General features: G+C 41.8%; 1 protein-coding gene across 1 annotated transcript; it reads right to left on the reverse strand.

The window, feature by feature from the left end:
• Positions 1-184: 184 nt before the first annotated feature.
• SYT15 (synaptotagmin 15) lies at positions 185-16,881 on the reverse strand. Its single transcript, XM_051981861.1, has 8 exons — positions 15,674-16,881; positions 12,932-13,121; positions 11,851-11,993; positions 7,163-7,464; positions 5,823-5,993; positions 4,346-4,466; positions 1,839-2,018; positions 185-1,303 (listed from the first exon to the last, which is right to left on the reverse strand). The coding sequence occupies exons 1-8, from the start codon at positions 15,678-15,680 to the stop codon at positions 1,167-1,169; spliced, it is 1,251 nt and encodes a 416-aa protein (XP_051837821.1). The 5' UTR covers positions 15,681-16,881; the 3' UTR covers positions 185-1,166.
• Positions 16,882-19,444: the final 2,563 nt, after the last annotated feature.

A 19,444-nucleotide genomic window follows, 5' to 3' on the forward strand; every position in this document is an offset into this window, starting at 1 on the left:
CACAAAGTGTTGGAAAACCTTAATTGAATTGCCAGTTTTGCTGGGTCGTTCCATTGGATCCTGGTTCACAGATGCAGTGTGAGCTAAATAAATATTCATTGACTTGAACCTTCTCCAAACAAAGTTCCAAAAACATGCAACATGGGTGGCTTCTACTAACTATAATAAAGAAAATGACAACCAGTCTTGGTTCATGAGTGTTTTAATGACCAGAAGAATATGAGAATATGCAATGGTTTAAAATAGTTAATGTATGGGAAAGCAGAAAAAGTCAAGATTTTGAACAACATCTGCCTGAGGAACTCTCACAGTAAAGGTTATACTTTATCAGGAATTTCACTGTAATAGTCCAGTCCCCTATCTCAGTGTCACAATATCCAGGTCTACAATGACCAGCTTAGATTTCCCCTCTAGTTCTGATGCTTATAACAAGATTTCTTTGCTCCAAAGAGATTGTCTTCCAACTAGCTCAGAACACGTTCTTGTCATCAAGGAACTTCATTCCACCTTGAGGTCACTCTATTGCTGGGATGAGTCTCAGGCTACAGATCCCTAAAGCCTGCTTCCAGAGGTAGGGTTCTCAGGAGTTTCAAGTAAACAAGTGATAAACCATACATCTCTTCTGTGATCAACTGCTCCAGTCCATATGCAGTCATCGATATGATGGCTTAAGTACACCGGGCTATATTTTCTTAGCTTCTTCCTAGTCCGATCTTTTTGTGCTGAATACAGAGAGACCAGCCTATCTACAAAAAAGTGTTCACACGTGCTGAAAGAAACTTAATCTTGGGAGAAAACCAATGTTTTTCCCACTGACTTGTATACTATTCAGCAAACAGTCTGAGTGTCTGAAATTCTGACAACTCCAGCTTTAGAGTGATCAGGGTCCCAAACAGGACTCTTAGGAGTGTTCCAGAAAAGAGAGAAGAGAGCATTTATTAGGATTTTCCCTATGCTAAGGAAAGATGAGATTCTATTTGTCAGAACTAGAGAGGATGTCTTCCCTTATCTCATTAGTTGGCTCCCATGGGTACACGCTCCACTATGAGACCAGACTGAGATTCTGCTAGCTTTCTGGGGAAATCTTGTCCTTCTGTCCCAGATCTTTAGAGGAAGAGGAGCAGTTTCTAAAGCAGGGAAGTCGCTGTCCCTGTAGACCGGAGTAGTTAGGTGCTTCCAGATAGCGCGTGCCATCTCTTCACCAGCTCCTTGGGCTTATTGATCATCTCATTCCAATGTTCCAATTCTTTCCCCCTTGTGTACATGAAGGGTCCTACTACCACACGGCCCAGCTGGTGGCTTTCTGGAGTAAAAAGAGGGATGGGGATGGGGGAACAGCTTAGTTATTCTTTTCTGTAGTGTTGGGGCTACTGCAGCCACCCATTTGAGTTACTTCTCACCTTCGCTTTAAGGGAGTAGCAAATTCACTCTCCCCACAGAGAGGAAAACAGGCATCAGCTACAACCTTTGAACTTGAACTCCACTATCTATAGTAGTATACTGATAGTAGAGAGTCCTCCAAAATTCAATTAACCAATGAGGGCCCCTCTTTTCTAATGGTGGGCACTATCCTTCCTCAGACCCCTATCCTCTCAGCCTTGCTTCCTGATGAGAGCTGGTGCAGGAGATACCATGGAGATTGTGATCCTGGGAGAGTCACTTAACCTTCTGCCTCAGTTTCCTCAATTGGTAAAATGGAGATAACACCCTATAGGACAGTTGTGAGGATCAAGTGAGAGTCTACTATAGAGGCTATAAAATGCTTATTATTATTACTGCTGCTACTACTACAGCTAATATAAGGTCTTTTCAAGTCTGGGTCAGAAAGATAAACTCACTGTCTCCATCTGTGTTCTGTAGCACCGTCAGGCTCAGACTCGCAGTGTCCAGCTCCTCAGAATCCGCCTTGAAGCTAAAAGTCTCATTATACACAGGATTGGGGGAGCCCAGCACGGCGGAAGTCTTCTTACATTTGACGAATTTGTTGTGGTTCATCAGCGACACTTTGACAGACACGCCTAAGAAAACCCAGGTGAGAATCATTGGGAAACTGCAGAAGGGAGACTAAAGAGAGAACTAACCCCCACTTATCTTCTCTACTGGAAGCTTCTGGATGGAATAATCAGCCAGTAGAAGCCAAATGCCCGTTCTCCCCTGTTAACCTCTAGCTACGGCTCCCAAGCTGAACAAGACAGTGTTTTCCCCTCCTCCCCCACTTCTAGAATATGCCCAGTTTGGCAAACATGCTGGGCCCTAGGAACTGAGCCAACATGCCCCTAATCACCGCAGCTAGGGGCCGTTATCAAAAGGAAACGGGTTAATTATTTTAATGGCTTTCTAGCCTGACCATCCATCTTAAAGAAAGGCTGTTCCTTCCTCCCAGGCTTTGGAGAGTATTTGTTGTCATTGTCCCAGACAAGGCTTTTGCTTATTTGAAAATAACGCAAACCCCTGGTACTGCATTTGCCCAAGCAGCAAACAATCTCAGGACAACAGCAGCTATGTTTCCAGGCCCAACCAGCGGGCCCTCTCCCCCAGGAACCGTGACTTTCCCAACGTTCCTGTTCCAAAGGATCCCTCTCCTCCACTTAAGCAATGATTAAGCTTCTTTAGTCCTCAAGAGAAGTCCAAATCCTACCAAGCCTAAAGTGAAGGGAGAAAGATGGCTCCATTTCTAGGGAAAGCAGGGTCAGCTTTCCCTACTGCCAAAAGGTTATAAGAAATGGGGGGGGGGGGGGGGAGGGAGAAACACCTCAGTGTCGGAGTCCCCGGCTTCATCCCTCCACACTGGGCCCTCCCTATGCTCTTCCCTAAAAGAGCCTCCGGCCCACTTGTTATGGACTCAACCCAAAACTCCTGGAGGAGCAGAGAGATTTGGGAGGCTGGTGGGGAGGGAAAGGGGAGATAATTAGTGACTGAGAGATCAAGGAAGGCTTCCTGGAGATTAAAGGAAGGAGTTACAGGCGTAAAAGAAGGATGGAAAATGGCGGAGGGAATGGCGTGACATGGTGCGGAAAGGGTTCAGGGCACAGGGAGCACCTAATTCAGCTTAGCCCAGCTCAGAGAAGCTTCCTTTTAGAAGCAGTTCACATTGGGGAAGCTCCGTGGCAGGGTGGATGGGGATGCATGTTTGTGTGTGTGCACATGTGTGTGTAGGAGTGTTACACACTTATAAACAGATGTGTGGGTAGGTATGGATGTGTGTCTGGGTACAATTAGCCCAGAAGAGACGTGAGATGTGCAGAATAGAGAATCCACCCCCGCATTCCCAGGGACTGGGACCTGGGCCGGAGCGCTCCCAGCTTGCGCTGCTAGATAAGAAGGACCGACGCTCTGTATTTGTTTGCATCTAACATCTTCCTAGTTATTTCTTATCATCTTATCCATGCACGGGTCTGCTCCATTAGCAGGGAGCACCTTCAGAGCGGCCACCTTTGTTGTTATCCCCAAACACCGGGTCTGGCCCTCCCTGTCATGCTTTCTGGGAGGTGATTCAGGGACCACCTAACTCATTTAGCAGATTAAGAAGCTGAGTCCCAGGAGATGAGCCAATGGCCCACAGGGGCAACCAGCCAGCCTCGGAGTCCTCCGACTTCAGGGCCAGGATTCTTTATACCGCACCAAAAAATAAAAGGGAGTGCAATGGAATAACAAACTGCAACATAGCATGAGTTGAAGGATCTAGGAATGTTTGGCCTGAAAAAAAGTCTGCGTTGGGATAGATGTGCTAGTGATTTTCAAACACTTAAAGCACCAAAAGCTTTGGATGGTATCTGCCAAAGTTCGGTGCGAGGAAAGCCTTAGCCAGTGTTCAAAGCTACCCTGGAACTGAAGGACCTGCCTGGACAGGGAAGGGGGGTCTGTCACAAGGCGTTCTCAAGTAAGAATTGAGAGGATGCCATAGAAAAGTCTTGTTCAGGTAAAGATTGGGTTAGATGGACTCTGTCTGGGGTTTCTTCTGGTTCTGAAATTTTATGATTCTGGGGGATCTGAAGAAATGGGTTGTGGAATTTTCTAGTAGAAAGTTGATCCCTTAGGGCAGGAATTCTGAACCTGGGGGCTATATACCCCCACAGGTTCCAGGTTTTGGGATAGATTTCTGGGATTCCATGAACTTGTACAGATAAAATATTCCCTTTCCCCACTAATTTCTAACTGAAATTTAACATTTCCTTTAATTATGAATGCTGGCAACAAAATGCCATTCTGAGAGACGGCTCCAAAGGTTCCCCAGATTGCCAAAGTGGTCCATGGTACCCCAAAAACAGGTTTCTAGACCGGAGGACCACCCTAACAAAAGCTAAATTCCGGGACATCTTCTCAGCAAAAGGCAGGCAGAACTCACTGACAACATTCCTGTCGTCCTGGAACTTCAAGCCCTTAGCTCTCAGCACCACGACAGTCAGGCGTCCCAGGTAGTCATTGTAACTGAGAGAGAACTGGATGTCCCCAAACTCGGAAGGGGGCTGTGGGGAACAGAATGAACAGTCAGCTTCAGGGAAGAGATTTATCTAAAGGCATAGCAAGTGGCTTCCCGGAAAACCCAAGCCCTCAGCCTTCTCCAACAGCCAGAGTGATTTACCCCAGACAGGGAGCCCTCCAAGCCCACACTGGCTGGACTGCTCTCTCCCTACCTCCCCCATTAGCCCTCCTAGCTTAGTTCAAGGACCAGCTCCTCTATGAGGCCTATTCTAACCTCTCTCCCCATATTAATGTCTCTCTTTAGCCCAATATGACTACATATAATATATATATGTATATAATTTCTTTATGTTTTTATATATATTTATATGTTCAAATGTTGTTTCCCTGAATAAAACTTAAAGTTCTTACTTTTATCTTAAATTCATAGGACTGAGCACAGTAGCTGTTTTATTATGATACTGCCAATTGATAGATAATCTTTTTAATCTCTTCTAGCTCTAAATCTATGATGTCTTGATCACAATCAGGTCAACAAAGCAGACTTTAAGTCAGAACACTTGCATCTAAGTAATCCTTTTCTGGACAATTTCCTAAAGTCTTTATATTCTTTACAAAATTTCTGCCTCTCTGAGAAATAGATATTGTAGATAATTAATGTTTGCTAACTTTTTTTTACCATTTCTTATATTTTCTTTGGCACAATGGTCAGATGCTTTCCTGGGCTCATCCATGGTTGATGCTGTTTTACAAGACTATCCCTTAAGGGACAATCCGTAGTTTGGGGGTTGGATTTTTTTTCATTATGTTACCCTGACAACCAGGTCAAGAGAAGATGTGGTATATTCTCATGAAGCCCTCGTCCCATCTCTATAAAGTCATAGGGGAGAGATGTCTTCTCATGTGTCTATTATGGAGCCAAAATTGTTCTTCATAATTTTGCAGTTCTCATTTTTTAAATTGTTTTCTAGTTATGTTCTTTTCCATTTACACCAAACTAGTTCTTAATACTCTAAAAAAGCAAATTGAAGGAAGGGCTTTTGTAGCTGGCTGGATACCTAGCTGGAGAGCTCCTATGACACAGCCACTTCTTCCCTCTAGCAATCAGTTACACATCAATCAAAGGCAGCATAGTGCACTGGGAATGTCACTGGATTTAGAGTCAAAGGAATCTGAGTTTGGGTAAATCACTGAAAAAAAATCTTTCTGGCCCTCAGTTTCCTTCTCCATCAAGGAAGGAGTTGTACTAAATGATTTGCAAAGTGTCTTTCCCAAGCTTCACTGATCCTTATCAAATCTACCCCAGTATTCTGCTGGAATCCTGCCACAACCTAAGAAGTTGCTGTGCTAACACAGGGTGATATTTGCTTAATTAATTTAACCTTTAATTAGCCACCTACCTCCAGGCTCTCTGCTTCCAAGTCTCTCCAGACAATGGACCGACTATCGCTAGTTAGCATCTCATCTTTCAGTGGGAAGAGCACTTGGCCCAGGAGGTGATGCTTCCTTTGCTTGTCTACATGAAATACCGAAAACTTCAGCACCCTCCGAGTGACTGTTCTACTGGATACCTGGGGGGATGGAGACCCAGGACCAAGTCAAGTACCAAACAGGCATATGGAAGATTGCTTTGGTTTTTCAATTAATCATTTTTTCTCCCTTTCACCTACCTTCTTTCCATTGAAAGTGGGGGAGGAAAAGTGGAGAGAAGCAAGTAGAAACAATCTTGTAACCAATTCACATAATCAAACAAAACAAATTCCCTCATTGGCCAGGTTCAAAAACTAACTCTGGGCAAGTTGTACCAAATTTAATCCAGCAGTATCAAACTCATCAGAAATGGGGATTAGTAATCCATATAGCAGGATCCCTGTGGACTATATTTTAACTTAGTTTTAAAACATAATATTATTTATGCTTTGTTGTATTTTTATTTATTTTGTTAAATAGTTCCTGTTACATTTTAATCTGTCTGGGCCACAAAGTAGGTTTAATACCTTCTCTAAATACCCCTTTAAGCCTATAAATTGCAGAGAAGATGTCAATTTGTATTGGTAGAGAAGAGTTCCCTGGATCAATGAAATCTCTAGTCCAGTCTCGGGACTCCCTTTGATAACTATACCCAAAGTGTTGATTAATGCATATGAACTTTCATGATGTTTAACAGAGGATCTTGGGGCCTTCCTATCCTCAACATTTTTATAATACTAATCTTAACTTCTAATACTGTAATTCAAGGGAAAAAATTCTTGAGTGCTTATTAATTATGTTAAATGACACAAGATTTTTTTAAACCAAGCAATAGTGTATCAGGGCCATTCTACTCTACTCTTTCCTCCACTTTGTGCCTTTTCCTGAGATTACTTTTTATATTCTCTGTATATATTTATATGTTGGTTCCTCCATCAGAATATGGGCTTATTGAAGGCAGGGATTATTTTTTTTCATCCCCTTCTCCTCCCACCTTTTATTGCATCCCCAATGCAAACATTCTTAATAAATGCTTATTGATGTACTGAGGACAACAGATGAACCACTGCATACATGGGGAACTAAAAGTTCTCCATTGAACTCCCACAGGGTCCATTCCTTTGCAATCAAGTGATAAAGCTGATTGTGTGTGAGTGTGTGTAGGGGGAGATGGACAAAAAGGGAAGCAAACTCCTTTTTAAACAAGCCCGAAACTTTTCCAGGATGGACCTCTAGGTTCCTCTATTCTGTTCGCCAGGGAAGTCAGTACCTGGAAAATGAAGTTTTCATCAAATTGTGGGTTGGATGTTTTCCGCTTCACTTTGGACTGCAGAAAGCGCCTCTCGTCAGGCAGCAGATAGAGCTTCACCAAGGGACTGCAAGTCTCTGATGGGGAGGGGGTCTGCAACTTCCGGGCCTTGATCAGGCCCACCAGGAGCCTCTCGGCCTCCTGCTCATACTCCACCGTGAACCACAGCCTCCCCAGGCAGCCTTCAGGGAAGTCGGTCTCACTCTTGTCCTCAGGAAACTTGTAAAGCTCTGGATTGATTGTCCCAACCATATATGCACCCCCTGCAACAGACACATCATGGACTTCAAAAAGAGGAGGAAACACCCGTATATAACAGACAAGAAACCTATCCTGAGATTACTTTTATTTTCCAACATGGAAACCAGTCCGAGTGAGCCAGGTGAGTGGGCACTAGAAGCTTCAGGCTTCCACATCCATCAGACCTGTAAACTGTCAAGGTAGCCTGAGAGAAAGGTGCCTCTGGATCCAGTTTCTGTATTGGATAAAGGAGGCAGCTCCAGAATTTAGAAGTCAGAAGAATTATACACAGGTAATCAGGTCTACATCCAGACCTGGCCTCCAAAGAGGTAAACCCAGGTTCAAGTCCCATCTCTAATATATATTAATCATGTGACATTGGAGAAATCACTTTATCATGATTATTACTGGCATTTCTCCACAATCACCAGTTGCAGAACAGTTGCTGATTTGCCCTGGAGGAGGGAATTTCCTAACTGGCATTTCACAATAACAATAAAATCACAAGTGTACATTAAAAAAGAAAAAGGAAGAGAGAAAAGTCCTTATGCTTCAACCAAATTTTCCCACTCAAACATAGCTCCTGTTTTTACTCTGTATTTACTCACATTATTCCTCTTTCCTAGAATGGCCCTGTAATTTCCAGAGATACCCTTCAATTTGTGATCCTTCTTCTTATGATAAAAAGCAACTGATAGCAAACATATTTGGAAGCATATGTGAAGTTCTCAACCTCTTCGATGAAAAGACTCTTCCTTCTTTCCTACTTAATGACATTTTCCTCAGTGAAGCCTTGGGCCATCTGAGTGCACAGAAAGTTTTCCAAATTCTATTTAAATGTAAACATTTTAAAGAACCCACTAAGGCAAAAGCAAAATATTTATATGTAAAGGTCTTTTTCCAAATCACCAGCAGAATTTGTTGTTTGACATTAAAATTATTAAATTTACCATTATATGTCTTGAAATTTTGCAGCATAGGATTTCTTTCTGGAGATACTTTTAGATTCTTTCAATTGCCATTTCCTTTTCTGGGTTCAAAAGTTCTGAGAAGGTTTCTTGTATTATTTCTTGCATTATGTTCAAGTTTTTGTTTTGGTGAATGCTTCTGGGAAATCTGTAATCCTTCGGTTGTTTCCGTGCATTCCTGTCTTTGATGTTTGCTTGTATAGAAATGTTGTATTTTAATGCTATTGATTTTTGCTTCTCTTCTCCCAGATTGTCCCTCATGTCTGTATATCTGCATTTCTAATCTATCACTCCCTCTTATTTCTGTGAAATCAACCACCATCAATTTACATTTTTCTGTTTTGCCAATTCTGAAAAAGTGAAAAAAAAATTGCTTTCAGAATTCTTAGTTCTCTCTTTTTTTGGCTGAGGCAATTGGGATTAAGTGTCTTGCCCAGGGTCACACAGCAAATTTGAATTCAAGTCATCCTGACTTCAGGGCTGGTGTTCTATCCAGTATGCTGGATAACTGCTCCTTCTTAGTTCTCTCTTAAAACATTCAAGGGCATCCCATTGTGATTCATGTTCTCCTGATAATCCACAGGATCCCCAGCCTCCTCCGCACTGATTCATTTTCCCTTTGCCTCAGTTTATTTTTCCTAGATGTCTTAATTTTAATCTTTTTTCCTTGTATTCCTCCATTGCTCACTTTATAACTCTCTCCTCTCTGATGACAGTTTCTCCAGGTGAGCATACTTCGCAGCTGTCTCGACTTCCTTTAAAATGGACAATTCACATTTCACCAGCTTTGATCTGTGCTCCAAGTGCCTTCTGGAGACACAGAACTGGCCCAGCTGGATGTCAGTCTCCTTTCCTTCAAGCCCAGTGGAGCCATATATATCCAACATCCTGGCCCAGTTCCGTGTTCATCAGGTCACTGAGTATTGTTCCAGAGCAGAGTGCCGTACCATAGTTCCAGCCAACAAAACTTTTGCCTATTGGCTTCCTGTGATACAGAAATTGTGGGAGGTGGGAGGGGGAGCGTTGAGTTCTATTACAAGACTGATGATCAGTTTGTACAGCCCTGCCAGTACATGGCAGACAATGGGAGAGGGGTTGGGAAATAGGGATTAGCTTTCTTTCTTTTAGGGTGTATTAGATCCTGGATATAGGTTAAAATGTGTGCTCTCTTGTATATTACTCTTAATTTGGAGAAATTTGAGAGATCATGTGAATCTAAGGAAGTGTGTCTACTACTACATCTTATAGTCACAGAATCTAGAACCTTTCCAGCCCTATTATTCCCTTCTGTGCATTCTATACTCTAACCAAACTGACTAATTTTCTGCTAATTCTCCCCCTAATTCTCACCAAAACATACTGTGTTCCACCTTTCAGATTGGCTAAAATAATGATAAATGTTGGAGGGGATATGGGAAAACAGATACTAATGCATCATTGGTGGACTGTGAAATAATCTATTCTGGAGAGCAGTTTGGAACTATGCTGGGTCTGTATCCCAAAGAGATAATAAAAGAGGGAAAAGGACCCATATGTGCAAAAATGTTTGTAGCAGCCTTTTTGCTAACTGTGAGGAACTAGTAACTGAGTGGATTCCCTTCAGTTGGGAAATGGCTGAGTAAGTCACGGTATATGAATGTAATGGAATATTACTGTTCTATAAGAAATGACGAGCAGATTGATTTCAGAAAGGCCTGGAAAGACTTATAAGAACAGATGCTGAGTGAAGTGAAGTGAATAGAAGCAGGAAAACGTACACAATAACAAGATTATGTGATGATCAGCTATAATGAATTTGGTTCTTTTCCAAAGTGATTCAAGGCAATTCCAATAGATTTGTGATGGACCATGCCATCTGCAACAGAGTCTGAATTTGAATCAAAGCATAGTGTGTTCACTTTTTTGGTGGTTGTTGTTGTTTGCTTTATTTTTCTTTCTTATTTTTTTCCCTTTTAATCTGATTTTTCTTGTACAGCATTTTATGGGAAAATGTGTTTAGAAGAATTGCACATGTTTAACTATATTGGATTGCTTGCTGTCTTGGGGAAGGGAAAAGGAGAAAATTTTTGAACACAGATTTCGAAAAGATGAATGTTGAAAACGATTTTTGCATATATTTGGAAAAATAAAATACTATTAAAAACATTTTGTTCCCTCTGTGTCTTACTTTGTTCCCAATACCTGGCATGCTCTCAGTCCCTTCAGTGTCTGGATGCCCATCCTTTATTTTTTATTTTTTTAAATTTTATTTTATAATAACTTAATATTGACAGAATCCATGCCAGGGTAATTTTTTTACAGCATTATCCTTTGCACTCGCTTCTGTTCCAATTTTTCCCCTCCCTCCCTCCACCCCCTCCCCTAGATGGCAAGCAGTCCTATATATGTTAGATATGTCGCAGTATATCCTAGATACAATATATGTTTGCAGAACCGAACAGTTCTCTTGTTGCACAGGGAGAATTGGATTCAGAAGTCAAAAATACCCCGGGAAGAAAACAAAAATGCAAATAGTTCACATTCATTTCCCAGTGTTCTTTGGATGTAGCTGTTTCATTTATCAATTTTTTGATAAATTTATCATTTATCAATTGAAACTCAGTTAGGTCTCTTTGTCAAAGAAATCTACTTCCATCAGAATACATCCTCATACAGTATCATTGTTGAAGTATATAATGATTTCTTGGTTCTGCTCATTTCACTTAGCATCAGTTCATGTAGGTCTCTCCAAACCTCTCTGTATTCATCCTGCTGGTCATTTCTTATAGAACAATAATATTCTAATATTCCATAACATTCATATACCACAATTTACCCAGCCATTCTCCAATTGATGGGATGCCCATCCTTTAAAGCCCAACTCAAATGCTGCCTCTTCCATGAAGCCCCTTCAATCTCTGAGTAGTTATGATCTTCCCCCCAGACAATTTTTATATTTTGTATTTTGGCAATACTCTGATGTTTTTTCATGAAAAATTTTGCATTACTTGCATTTTGTTTTCTTTCTCATTTTTTCCCTTTTTGATTTGCTTTTTTTTTTGTGTGTGTAGCACAGTAATTGTATAAATATGTATACATATATTGGATTTAACACATATTTTTAACATGTTTAACATATATGTTGGATTACTTACCATCTAGGGGAGGAGGTGGGGTAAGGGAGGAAAAAATTTGGAACTCAAGGTTTTGCAAGGGTCAAGGTCGAAAAATTATCCCTACATATGTTTTGAAAATAAAAAGAAAAAAGAAATGAAAAAAGAAAAATTTTGCATTACAGTTAATTTGGTCTATGTTATCACTTTATTAGACTAAATCCATGAGGATCAGGATCACAGTGGATGTAAACCTTAATCTATCTCACCACCATCAAAGAATTCAGTATCCAGAGAGAACATCATAAAAGTCTATTGATTGAATAGAGCCTGAGTGCAGTCTACTCACCAAATGAATGAAAAGATGATCGAAGCAGGAATTCTGGGGCAATGTATGGATCACTCTCATCCTGGATTCTCTCTCCATTGGTCAGAGTAATCCAATCCCTGCCATGGAAGGAGGGAGGAACAACAAATGGGATACCTTTGGTCCTGTTTACAAAATCAAATAAAGATGGAAAAAATTAAATGACCAGAATAAAAGAAGGCAATAGGTTCATAAAACAACAATGGAAGAGAGGAAAGGATGAAGATACCGTGGAAGAAATAAATATGTAAATAGGCAGTATTGATTCTACTTCAGGGTCTCCTATTGCAGCTCCTCAGGAATTTCCAAATAAAATCAAAGAGAAAGACCCTGAGGTTTGACCAGCTGCCTTCCTACTGGGGCAGCTGGTGGCACAGTGGACTGAGCACAGGGACTGAAGTCAGAAAGCCCTGATTTCAAATCCAGCCTCAGACATGTAATACCTGTGTAACTTTGGACAAGTCACTTTAGTTCGGTTTCCTTAATGGTAAAAGGGGGAAAATAATACCTTCCAGGATTATCATAATAATCAAATTTTTTGCAAATCAAATATTTGCAAAGCCCTTAACAAAACTGGCACTATATAAATGATGTTTATCATTATCATTATTATTATCACTACATCTCCAGACTCTTCAGACCCAAACCACCATCTGACTTGCTGCTCCTTAAGTATCCCTGAATTTTGCCACCTTCCCCGAAACTGAACTCATAAATATTCTGTTTCCCCCAATTAGAGTGTGAATTCCTTGAGAGTAAGGGACTGACTCATTTTCTTCTACTTATTCCTAGTGTTTGGCACACAGTAAATACTTAATAAATGCTTTTTTTCTTTCATTTCAGGAATAGAAGCAAATCTCTATATTCTTCACTCACATCTAAGACCTCATCTTTTAGGGGGAAAATGCCAAAGTCCCAAACCAAACCAAATGACCAGGATGACAAACTCATTACAGCAGGTCAGAGATACTCCAGCCTAGTCTGGCTTTATTTAGTCTTTCTTCCCTTCTCCCTTGTTTTTCCTCTCCATTTCTGTGCCATTAGGAGGGCTGAGATCATTTACCTGTTGGGCTGGATCACTGCTGACTGAGAAGGCTGCTTCTCCTGTCCCCCAGCAAGAGACGGCGGTCCAGTCAACTCCTCATAGGCAGGGGCAGCGCACAGCTTCTTCCAGAGACAATAGCCCATGATCCCAATCAGAACCAGCAACAGCAGCCCTGCGATCACTCCTCCGGCTACTATGGTTACCTGCTCTGGGGCCACAGAGAATCAGGCAGGGCTCACTTTTAAGTAAGAGCTCTAAGGTTCCAAAATATTTCCTTAAGCTCAACTACTGCCCCTTCAGTCAGTTTCATCCCAGGGGATCTTTTCTAACACTTTCTCCCATGTCTTTACCACCCAGTCTTGCCTGGCCACCAAATTGCTAAGCAAGGGACAGGATTTTGAGTTGAGAAGGGAAAAAAAATCAAACAAGATTCTCAAAAACCTGTCTTCCTAATGCCCTTAACACTGCCTTCTGAGTAACAGGAAACAGAAAATGTGTCTGTTTCTTTTGGGGGGATAGAGGGAAAGAAAAAGGAAGGGGGGCAAGAAAACACTCAAATAGTCAGTGACTGGATTTTAAAGGAATTACAATCCAGGCAAAATACAGATGCTGGTCCTTGCTTTTCCCTTTGTGGATCTCTTTCCCTTCAGGGGAAGTTGATCTCAGCCAATGCCTGGTATGAAATGATTCCTGGTAATTATGAGAGGCCCTATGGGATCGTGGATGGAGAGTCTGACCTTGGAGTCAAGACCTGGGTTCGTGTCTTCCTTCTAATACATAGTGGTTAAAAGAAATTAATGCCCCAACTACAAATAAATGGCCCTTATCTCCAGGCATTTGGAGTGGTCCTGAATTTACTAATAAGAAGGAAAAATTGAGCTATGCATAAGCAATTACAGCAAACATTTATCATTCCAGGTGGTGGAGTGGATTTAGTGCTTAAGGTTATGAAAAATCAAATTAAAATCCTGCATCAGACATTTACTATGTACTCCCAGCCAAGTCACTTAATTTCTCAGCCTTGATTTCCTCATCTATAAAACAAAAGTAAGAGTTCTTGTGAGGATAGCCTATGTAAAGCATTTTGCAAACCCTAAATCATTTTCAAATTACTAGTTATTAAGTGCCCACTAAGTACAAAACATTCTACTAAGTGCTGATATTACAAAAATACATGGGACATAGAATGACCTCTTTGTATGTAGTTCATTCCTGGCTCAGAAAATGCTATGAAAATGAACTTGGACTTAATTGTCTTCCTTTTTGTTTTTATAGGCACACCCACCAATCAAAATAACCCTTCCTTTTCCTTTCCCAGACTCAGAACTACCCTTTAGCTTTCAGCCTAGAGCATTTCTCTCCAGGGCTTAAATCAGAAGCTCCTCCCAAAGGACTACCTTAGAAAGAAAGAAATACAAGACAATTTGCAAAGGAAGGAAGACTGAATTTAGGCTCTCAAAGATGGATTAAAGTCAGAATTTCATTACATCCTCATTATCTTGACCCCTTTAGAGTTTCAACAGTCAAAAAAAGGGTTATTTGTTTTACTTACATCACAGAGCTGTAGGGATGAAACTTTGATTTATGTAAAGGCCTATAAAAATGACAGCTACGCCACACACAGTTGAAGAACACTAGCTATAGACAAATAAGCATTTACACATTTCCTTAGCACAAACTGTCCCCCTGGGTGGGTGGCAATGTCTAACACCGGCAGTCTTGGAGACTCTGTTTGGATATGACTAAAACTTGCCCTTTCTGGATCCCCCAGTTACACACACACACACACACACACACACACATTTTTCTCCTAATCCTAGGACCAGCCCAAAGGAATCATTTCTTGGGAAGGGGCTGATTTCTACTTCTTAGACAATAGCACTGTAAATTGCCCCCCTCACTCCGAGCCACATCTGTCCCTCCTGCCCAGGCACCAATGTCAAACTGTCACTGGAGCGATTCCAATTAGGGTCTAGAATACTTGGTACCTAAAGAAGTCTTGGATAGCTGGCGCAGTGGACAGAGGGCTGGCCTTAGACACTTCCTAGCAGGGTGACCCCTCTGCCTCCGTTTCTTCAGCTGTAATAACTGAGGCCGGGACCTTGCACAGCCCTCCCTCACTTAAATCCAATTCACTTGCATGCCAGGGCATCCCTTCGGTGCTGTCATGGTCCTCTACAGCAACAATAAATGAGGCCATATTGGCAAAGCTCTCAGCCCAGTGCCCAGCGCATAGTAGGGCTTAAGAAATGCTTATTTCCTTCCTTCCCCTCCTCCCAAAGTGAGGGAAGCCAACTTGTTGAGACGCTTTATCTAGCTGGGCCCCCTGTAGGAACATCCCTCTTTTGCACCCGCTAGTCCCGGCGCAGGATAGTAGGAATCCTCCTGGCGAGTCCCCTCTTACAAGAGGGATGTGTGAGCTCAGAAAAGAACTTTTCTTCCAGCCAGACCCCTCCCCAGCTTCCTGCCAGGCCGCGTCCGCAGCTGCTGCACTCCCACGGGCACCTTGGGGCGGCCCTGGACACGCACCCCAAGGCCAAGCGGGCCAGGGTCCTTGGGGGAGGGGAGGCAGGGGTGGGCCCGGACGCTCCCCCAGCGAGCCCTGCAGATACCCCTGAGGGCAAAGCCGCGGGCTTCCAGAAAAGTGCCCTTCACCCAGCCAAGCCAAGTGGGGGAAGCACCGTGAGGGTCCTCGCCCGCCGCTTGCTCGAAAGCATCCCCGCATGGCCGCGCCCGCTACTTTGGGAAGCTGGCACTTACCGGGCATGAGTCTGGGGAACAGCCGGGGGTCCCAGAGGCGCGCGGGGCACAGGAGGCGGCGCAGGGTGGCAGCAGGGCGGCCCCTGGTTCCCCGCTCCGGCTCGGGCAGAAGCGCCAGGCGGGCACTGCCCACACACGTGGATGTCCCGGACCTTCGGCCGCTCGCTGACCTGAGACGGGCGAGCGCCAGATCCGGGCTCCGGCTCCGGCCCCGCGCTCAGTCTCCACCCCTTCAGAGCTGACTTGGGGAGCGCCGGGGGATTTAAAGGCTGCGCTGGCCGGAGAGCCTTGGGGAAGGGGGAAAGGGGCGGGCCCGCGCTCCCTCCTTCCTTCCCCCCGCACCGCGCCCCGGGAGCCCGGCCAGGAGCAGCTGCCTCCCCGTCCCTCCCCGTGCCCTGTTCTCTCTGCTAGTTGGTGGCTGTCGGGCGCGGTGAGTCCGGGGCAGGTGTCTGTCTGGTGGCCACCGGCTGCACCCTGATACTGCTGGGAAAGGGCCCAAGTACCGCGTGCTGCGGGCGGGGACCAACCGGGGGGACTTGGTGGAGACGTAGCCCAAGGAAATGCTCCAGGAGGGAGAAGGACCCGCACGCGCAAAAATGTTTGTGGGACAAAGAACTGGGAAATGAGTAGGTGCCGTCGGCTGGAGAACGGTTTAATTAGTGGTGGAATGTTATTGTTCTATAAAAAATGATGAACGATCTGATTTTAGAAAGACCTGGAAAGATTCACACGAACTGATGCTAAGGGAAACAAGCAGGACCAGCAACGCATTGTACACAGTAACAGTAAGAGTGTGCGGGCTTAATGGAAATGGAATTGCCATAACCAATCTAGTAAATGCCGGACCCAAACTCTATCCCAGGGATACTAATAGAGATACTCTTACCCCTAGGTAATAAGGGTACTATGGACATGTTGTTGGAGGAAACGGTTTAATATGAATCTCTAAATATCAGGGACATCTCCAACCACTTAGTTTCCCTCAATAACCTAAAAATTATGTAAATATTTCTTGTATATACTTCTATAACATGTGTCAGAGAATTCTTCCTGACTTTTGCCTGACTGTGGTGCTCCCACTTGGATGGAACTGGGAATTTGGATATCTTCACTAACCACAAGCAGTCAATCTACTTCTCTTATGAGCACATGGGTTCACAAAGCTTCAAAGTATCAGTTTTATTTAGAAGTAAAGGATACAACATTTCCAGAAGAAGAAGAAGAAGAAGAAGAAGAAGAAGAAGAAGAAGAAGAAGAAGAAGAAGAAGAAGAAGAAGAAGAAGAAGAAGAAGAAGAAGAAGAAGAAGAAGAAGAAGAAGAAGAAGAAGAAGAAGAAGAAGAAGAAGAAGAAGAAGAAGAAGAAGAAGAAGAAGAAGAAGAAGAAGAAGAAGAAGAAGAAGGAAGAAGAAGAAGAAGAAGAAGAAGAAGAAGAAGGAAGAAGAAGAAGAAGAAGAAAAGGATATAGAACAGATTTACAATCAAGCCCAAAGGAATTGAGAAATTCTCCCCTTGGAAAAGACTAGTGCTCTCCTTTGGGAATTATTTTCCCATGACTCACATTATTATTAAAGAACTTAGGGTTCACTCCCCTGAGTCATTGTTCTGCTATTACGTTCATTCTTTACCCTCCAATATTCAATTTTTTTTCTATACCATGTTGTTCTTCCCCTAGCCTCTTATCTTCATATGATAATGCCAGCCTTTAGATAAGTGAATAAGAAAGAGATTATGATAAAGTTCTAATAAACCATGTTAAAGCACTTCCATAGGTCAGAATACTCCCAGATTGGCTGAAACTTTTAGGATTGAACACATGGTTTTCACAGCTCCATCTTTAATACAAAAGATTGTATTCTTATAATCTTTAATACAAAAGATGACTAAGAAACTTTCTTTCACTTTTTGCCTTTCACTTCATACTGGCTTGTAGACAGTTTGTAATTATCATTGATTTCCTCTTTTCCCTAGAACTACTAGAACTATTGCTTCCTGCCCAAATCAGTACCTCCCAAATAGCCTTGTTCCCTTACCCCTTACATTTCCAACCTCCCATCCTGCCATGGTCCAGGTTTTGCAGTTACTTGGACTGTTACTTATAGCTCTCCAAAAGCAAGAAAATAAGGTAGAGATAGTTCCTCCTAGCTCAAACATTAAGGCTCAAGGAGAACAGTTTATATGGAGGGAAAGGAATCTATAAATGAGAGACAGATTTTATAGTCCCTCCTACATATATATCTATAACCTTATGAATAAGTATAACCCATCTTCTTGGGTGTAATAAGTTCTGTAAGTCAACCATTCCATTTGTAAACTGAAACTTGCTTTAGATTTCAATTTATATCTACTCCAAAAAAGTGACTCTTTATCCTATTCTAACAGATTTCTGGGGTAGAATTAGTTGATTACGTCAGTGACTTGAGTGAGAAAGTTTATCTATATATTACCTTCACACCTGGACTATCACAATAGCCTACTAACTACAACTTGTTTCCCTACTAATAACTTCTCCCTCATATTAACTATATTGGGAAAAAAAAGCAAGGAAAAAAGGGAGAAAAGTATGTTTTATTTTGTACTCAGAGTTAATTCATTAGTTTCTCTGAAGGTAAATAGCATCTTTCATCATGGGTTCAAATCATTATCTTGATCAGAGTAGCTAAATCTTTTATAGTTGATCATCTTTACTTTATTGCTGTTCCTGTATAAAATGTTCTTCTAATTCTGCTCACTTCACCTCAGCTAAGTCTTCCCAGATTTTTTCTGAAGTCATCTTGTTCATTATTTCTTATAGCACAATAATATATTTTTACAATCATATGCCACAATTTGTTCAGCCATTCTCCACATAATGGGTATTTTCTCAATTTCCAATTTGTTGCCACTACAGAAGAAACGTTATAATATTTTTGTACATATAAGACCTTTACCTTTTTTTGGGATACAGTTCTAGTAGTAATATTGTTGGGTCAAGGTTATACACAGTTTTATAGTCCTTTGGGCATAGTTCCAAATTGTTCCCCAGAATAATTGGACGAGTTCAAAACTCTACCAGTAATGTATTACCAGTATTGCAATGTGTACCTATTTTTTCACATCCTTTCCAGCATTTGACATTTTACCTTCCTGTCATGCTAGTCAATTTGATAGAGTAGTACCTCAGAGTTGTTTTGATTTGCATTTCTCTACTTATTAGTTATTTAGAGCATTTTATCATGTGACTGTTACTAGCTTGAACTTTTTCTTCTGAAAACAGCCTGGTCATATCATTTGACTATTTATGAATTGGGGATTGGCTCTTATTTTTATAAATTTGATTCTGTTTTCTCTAAATTTGAGCAATGAGATCTTTATCAGAGAAACTTGCTGTACATTTTTTCCCCAACTTCCTTTTCTCCTAGTTTTTGCTGCATTGGTTTTGTTTATGCAAAAACTTTAAAATAATTTTAATTTAATATTTTACTTCCCATGATTTTCTCTGTCTCATGTTTGATTATAAACTCTTCCCTTATCCACAGATCTGACAGGTAACTTTTCCCATGCTAAATCATGTATCAATTTTGATCTTACCTTGAATGTGTGAGATACTGCCTATTTCTAGTTTCTGCTGAATGTTTTCCAATTTTCCCTGTAATTTTTTTGTCAAATGGTGAATTCTTGCTCCACAAAACTTAGATCGTTGGGTTTATCAAACACTAGATTATTATGGTCATTTACTATTGTGTATCTAATGTATTCTATTGATCCATCACTATTTCTTTTTCAATGGAGGTT

Source organism: Antechinus flavipes, chromosome 2 (genome assembly GCF_016432865.1).
Source record: "Antechinus flavipes isolate AdamAnt ecotype Samford, QLD, Australia chromosome 2, AdamAnt_v2, whole genome shotgun sequence".
NCBI lineage: Eukaryota > Metazoa > Chordata > Mammalia > Dasyuromorphia > Dasyuridae > Antechinus > Antechinus flavipes.

Bases quoted from the DNA above. Each gene is read 5' to 3' on its own strand.
- SYT15 (XM_051981861.1), bottom strand. The intron at 11,994-12,931 runs GTAAATGATCTC...TTTTGTAAACAG, and splicing joins GCAGTGATCCAGCCCAACAG to GACCAAAGGTATCCCATTTG. The intron at 1,304-1,838 runs GTGAGTTTATCT...TTTTTACTCCAG, and splicing joins ACAGAACACAGATGGAGACA to AAAGCCACCAGCTGGGCCGT.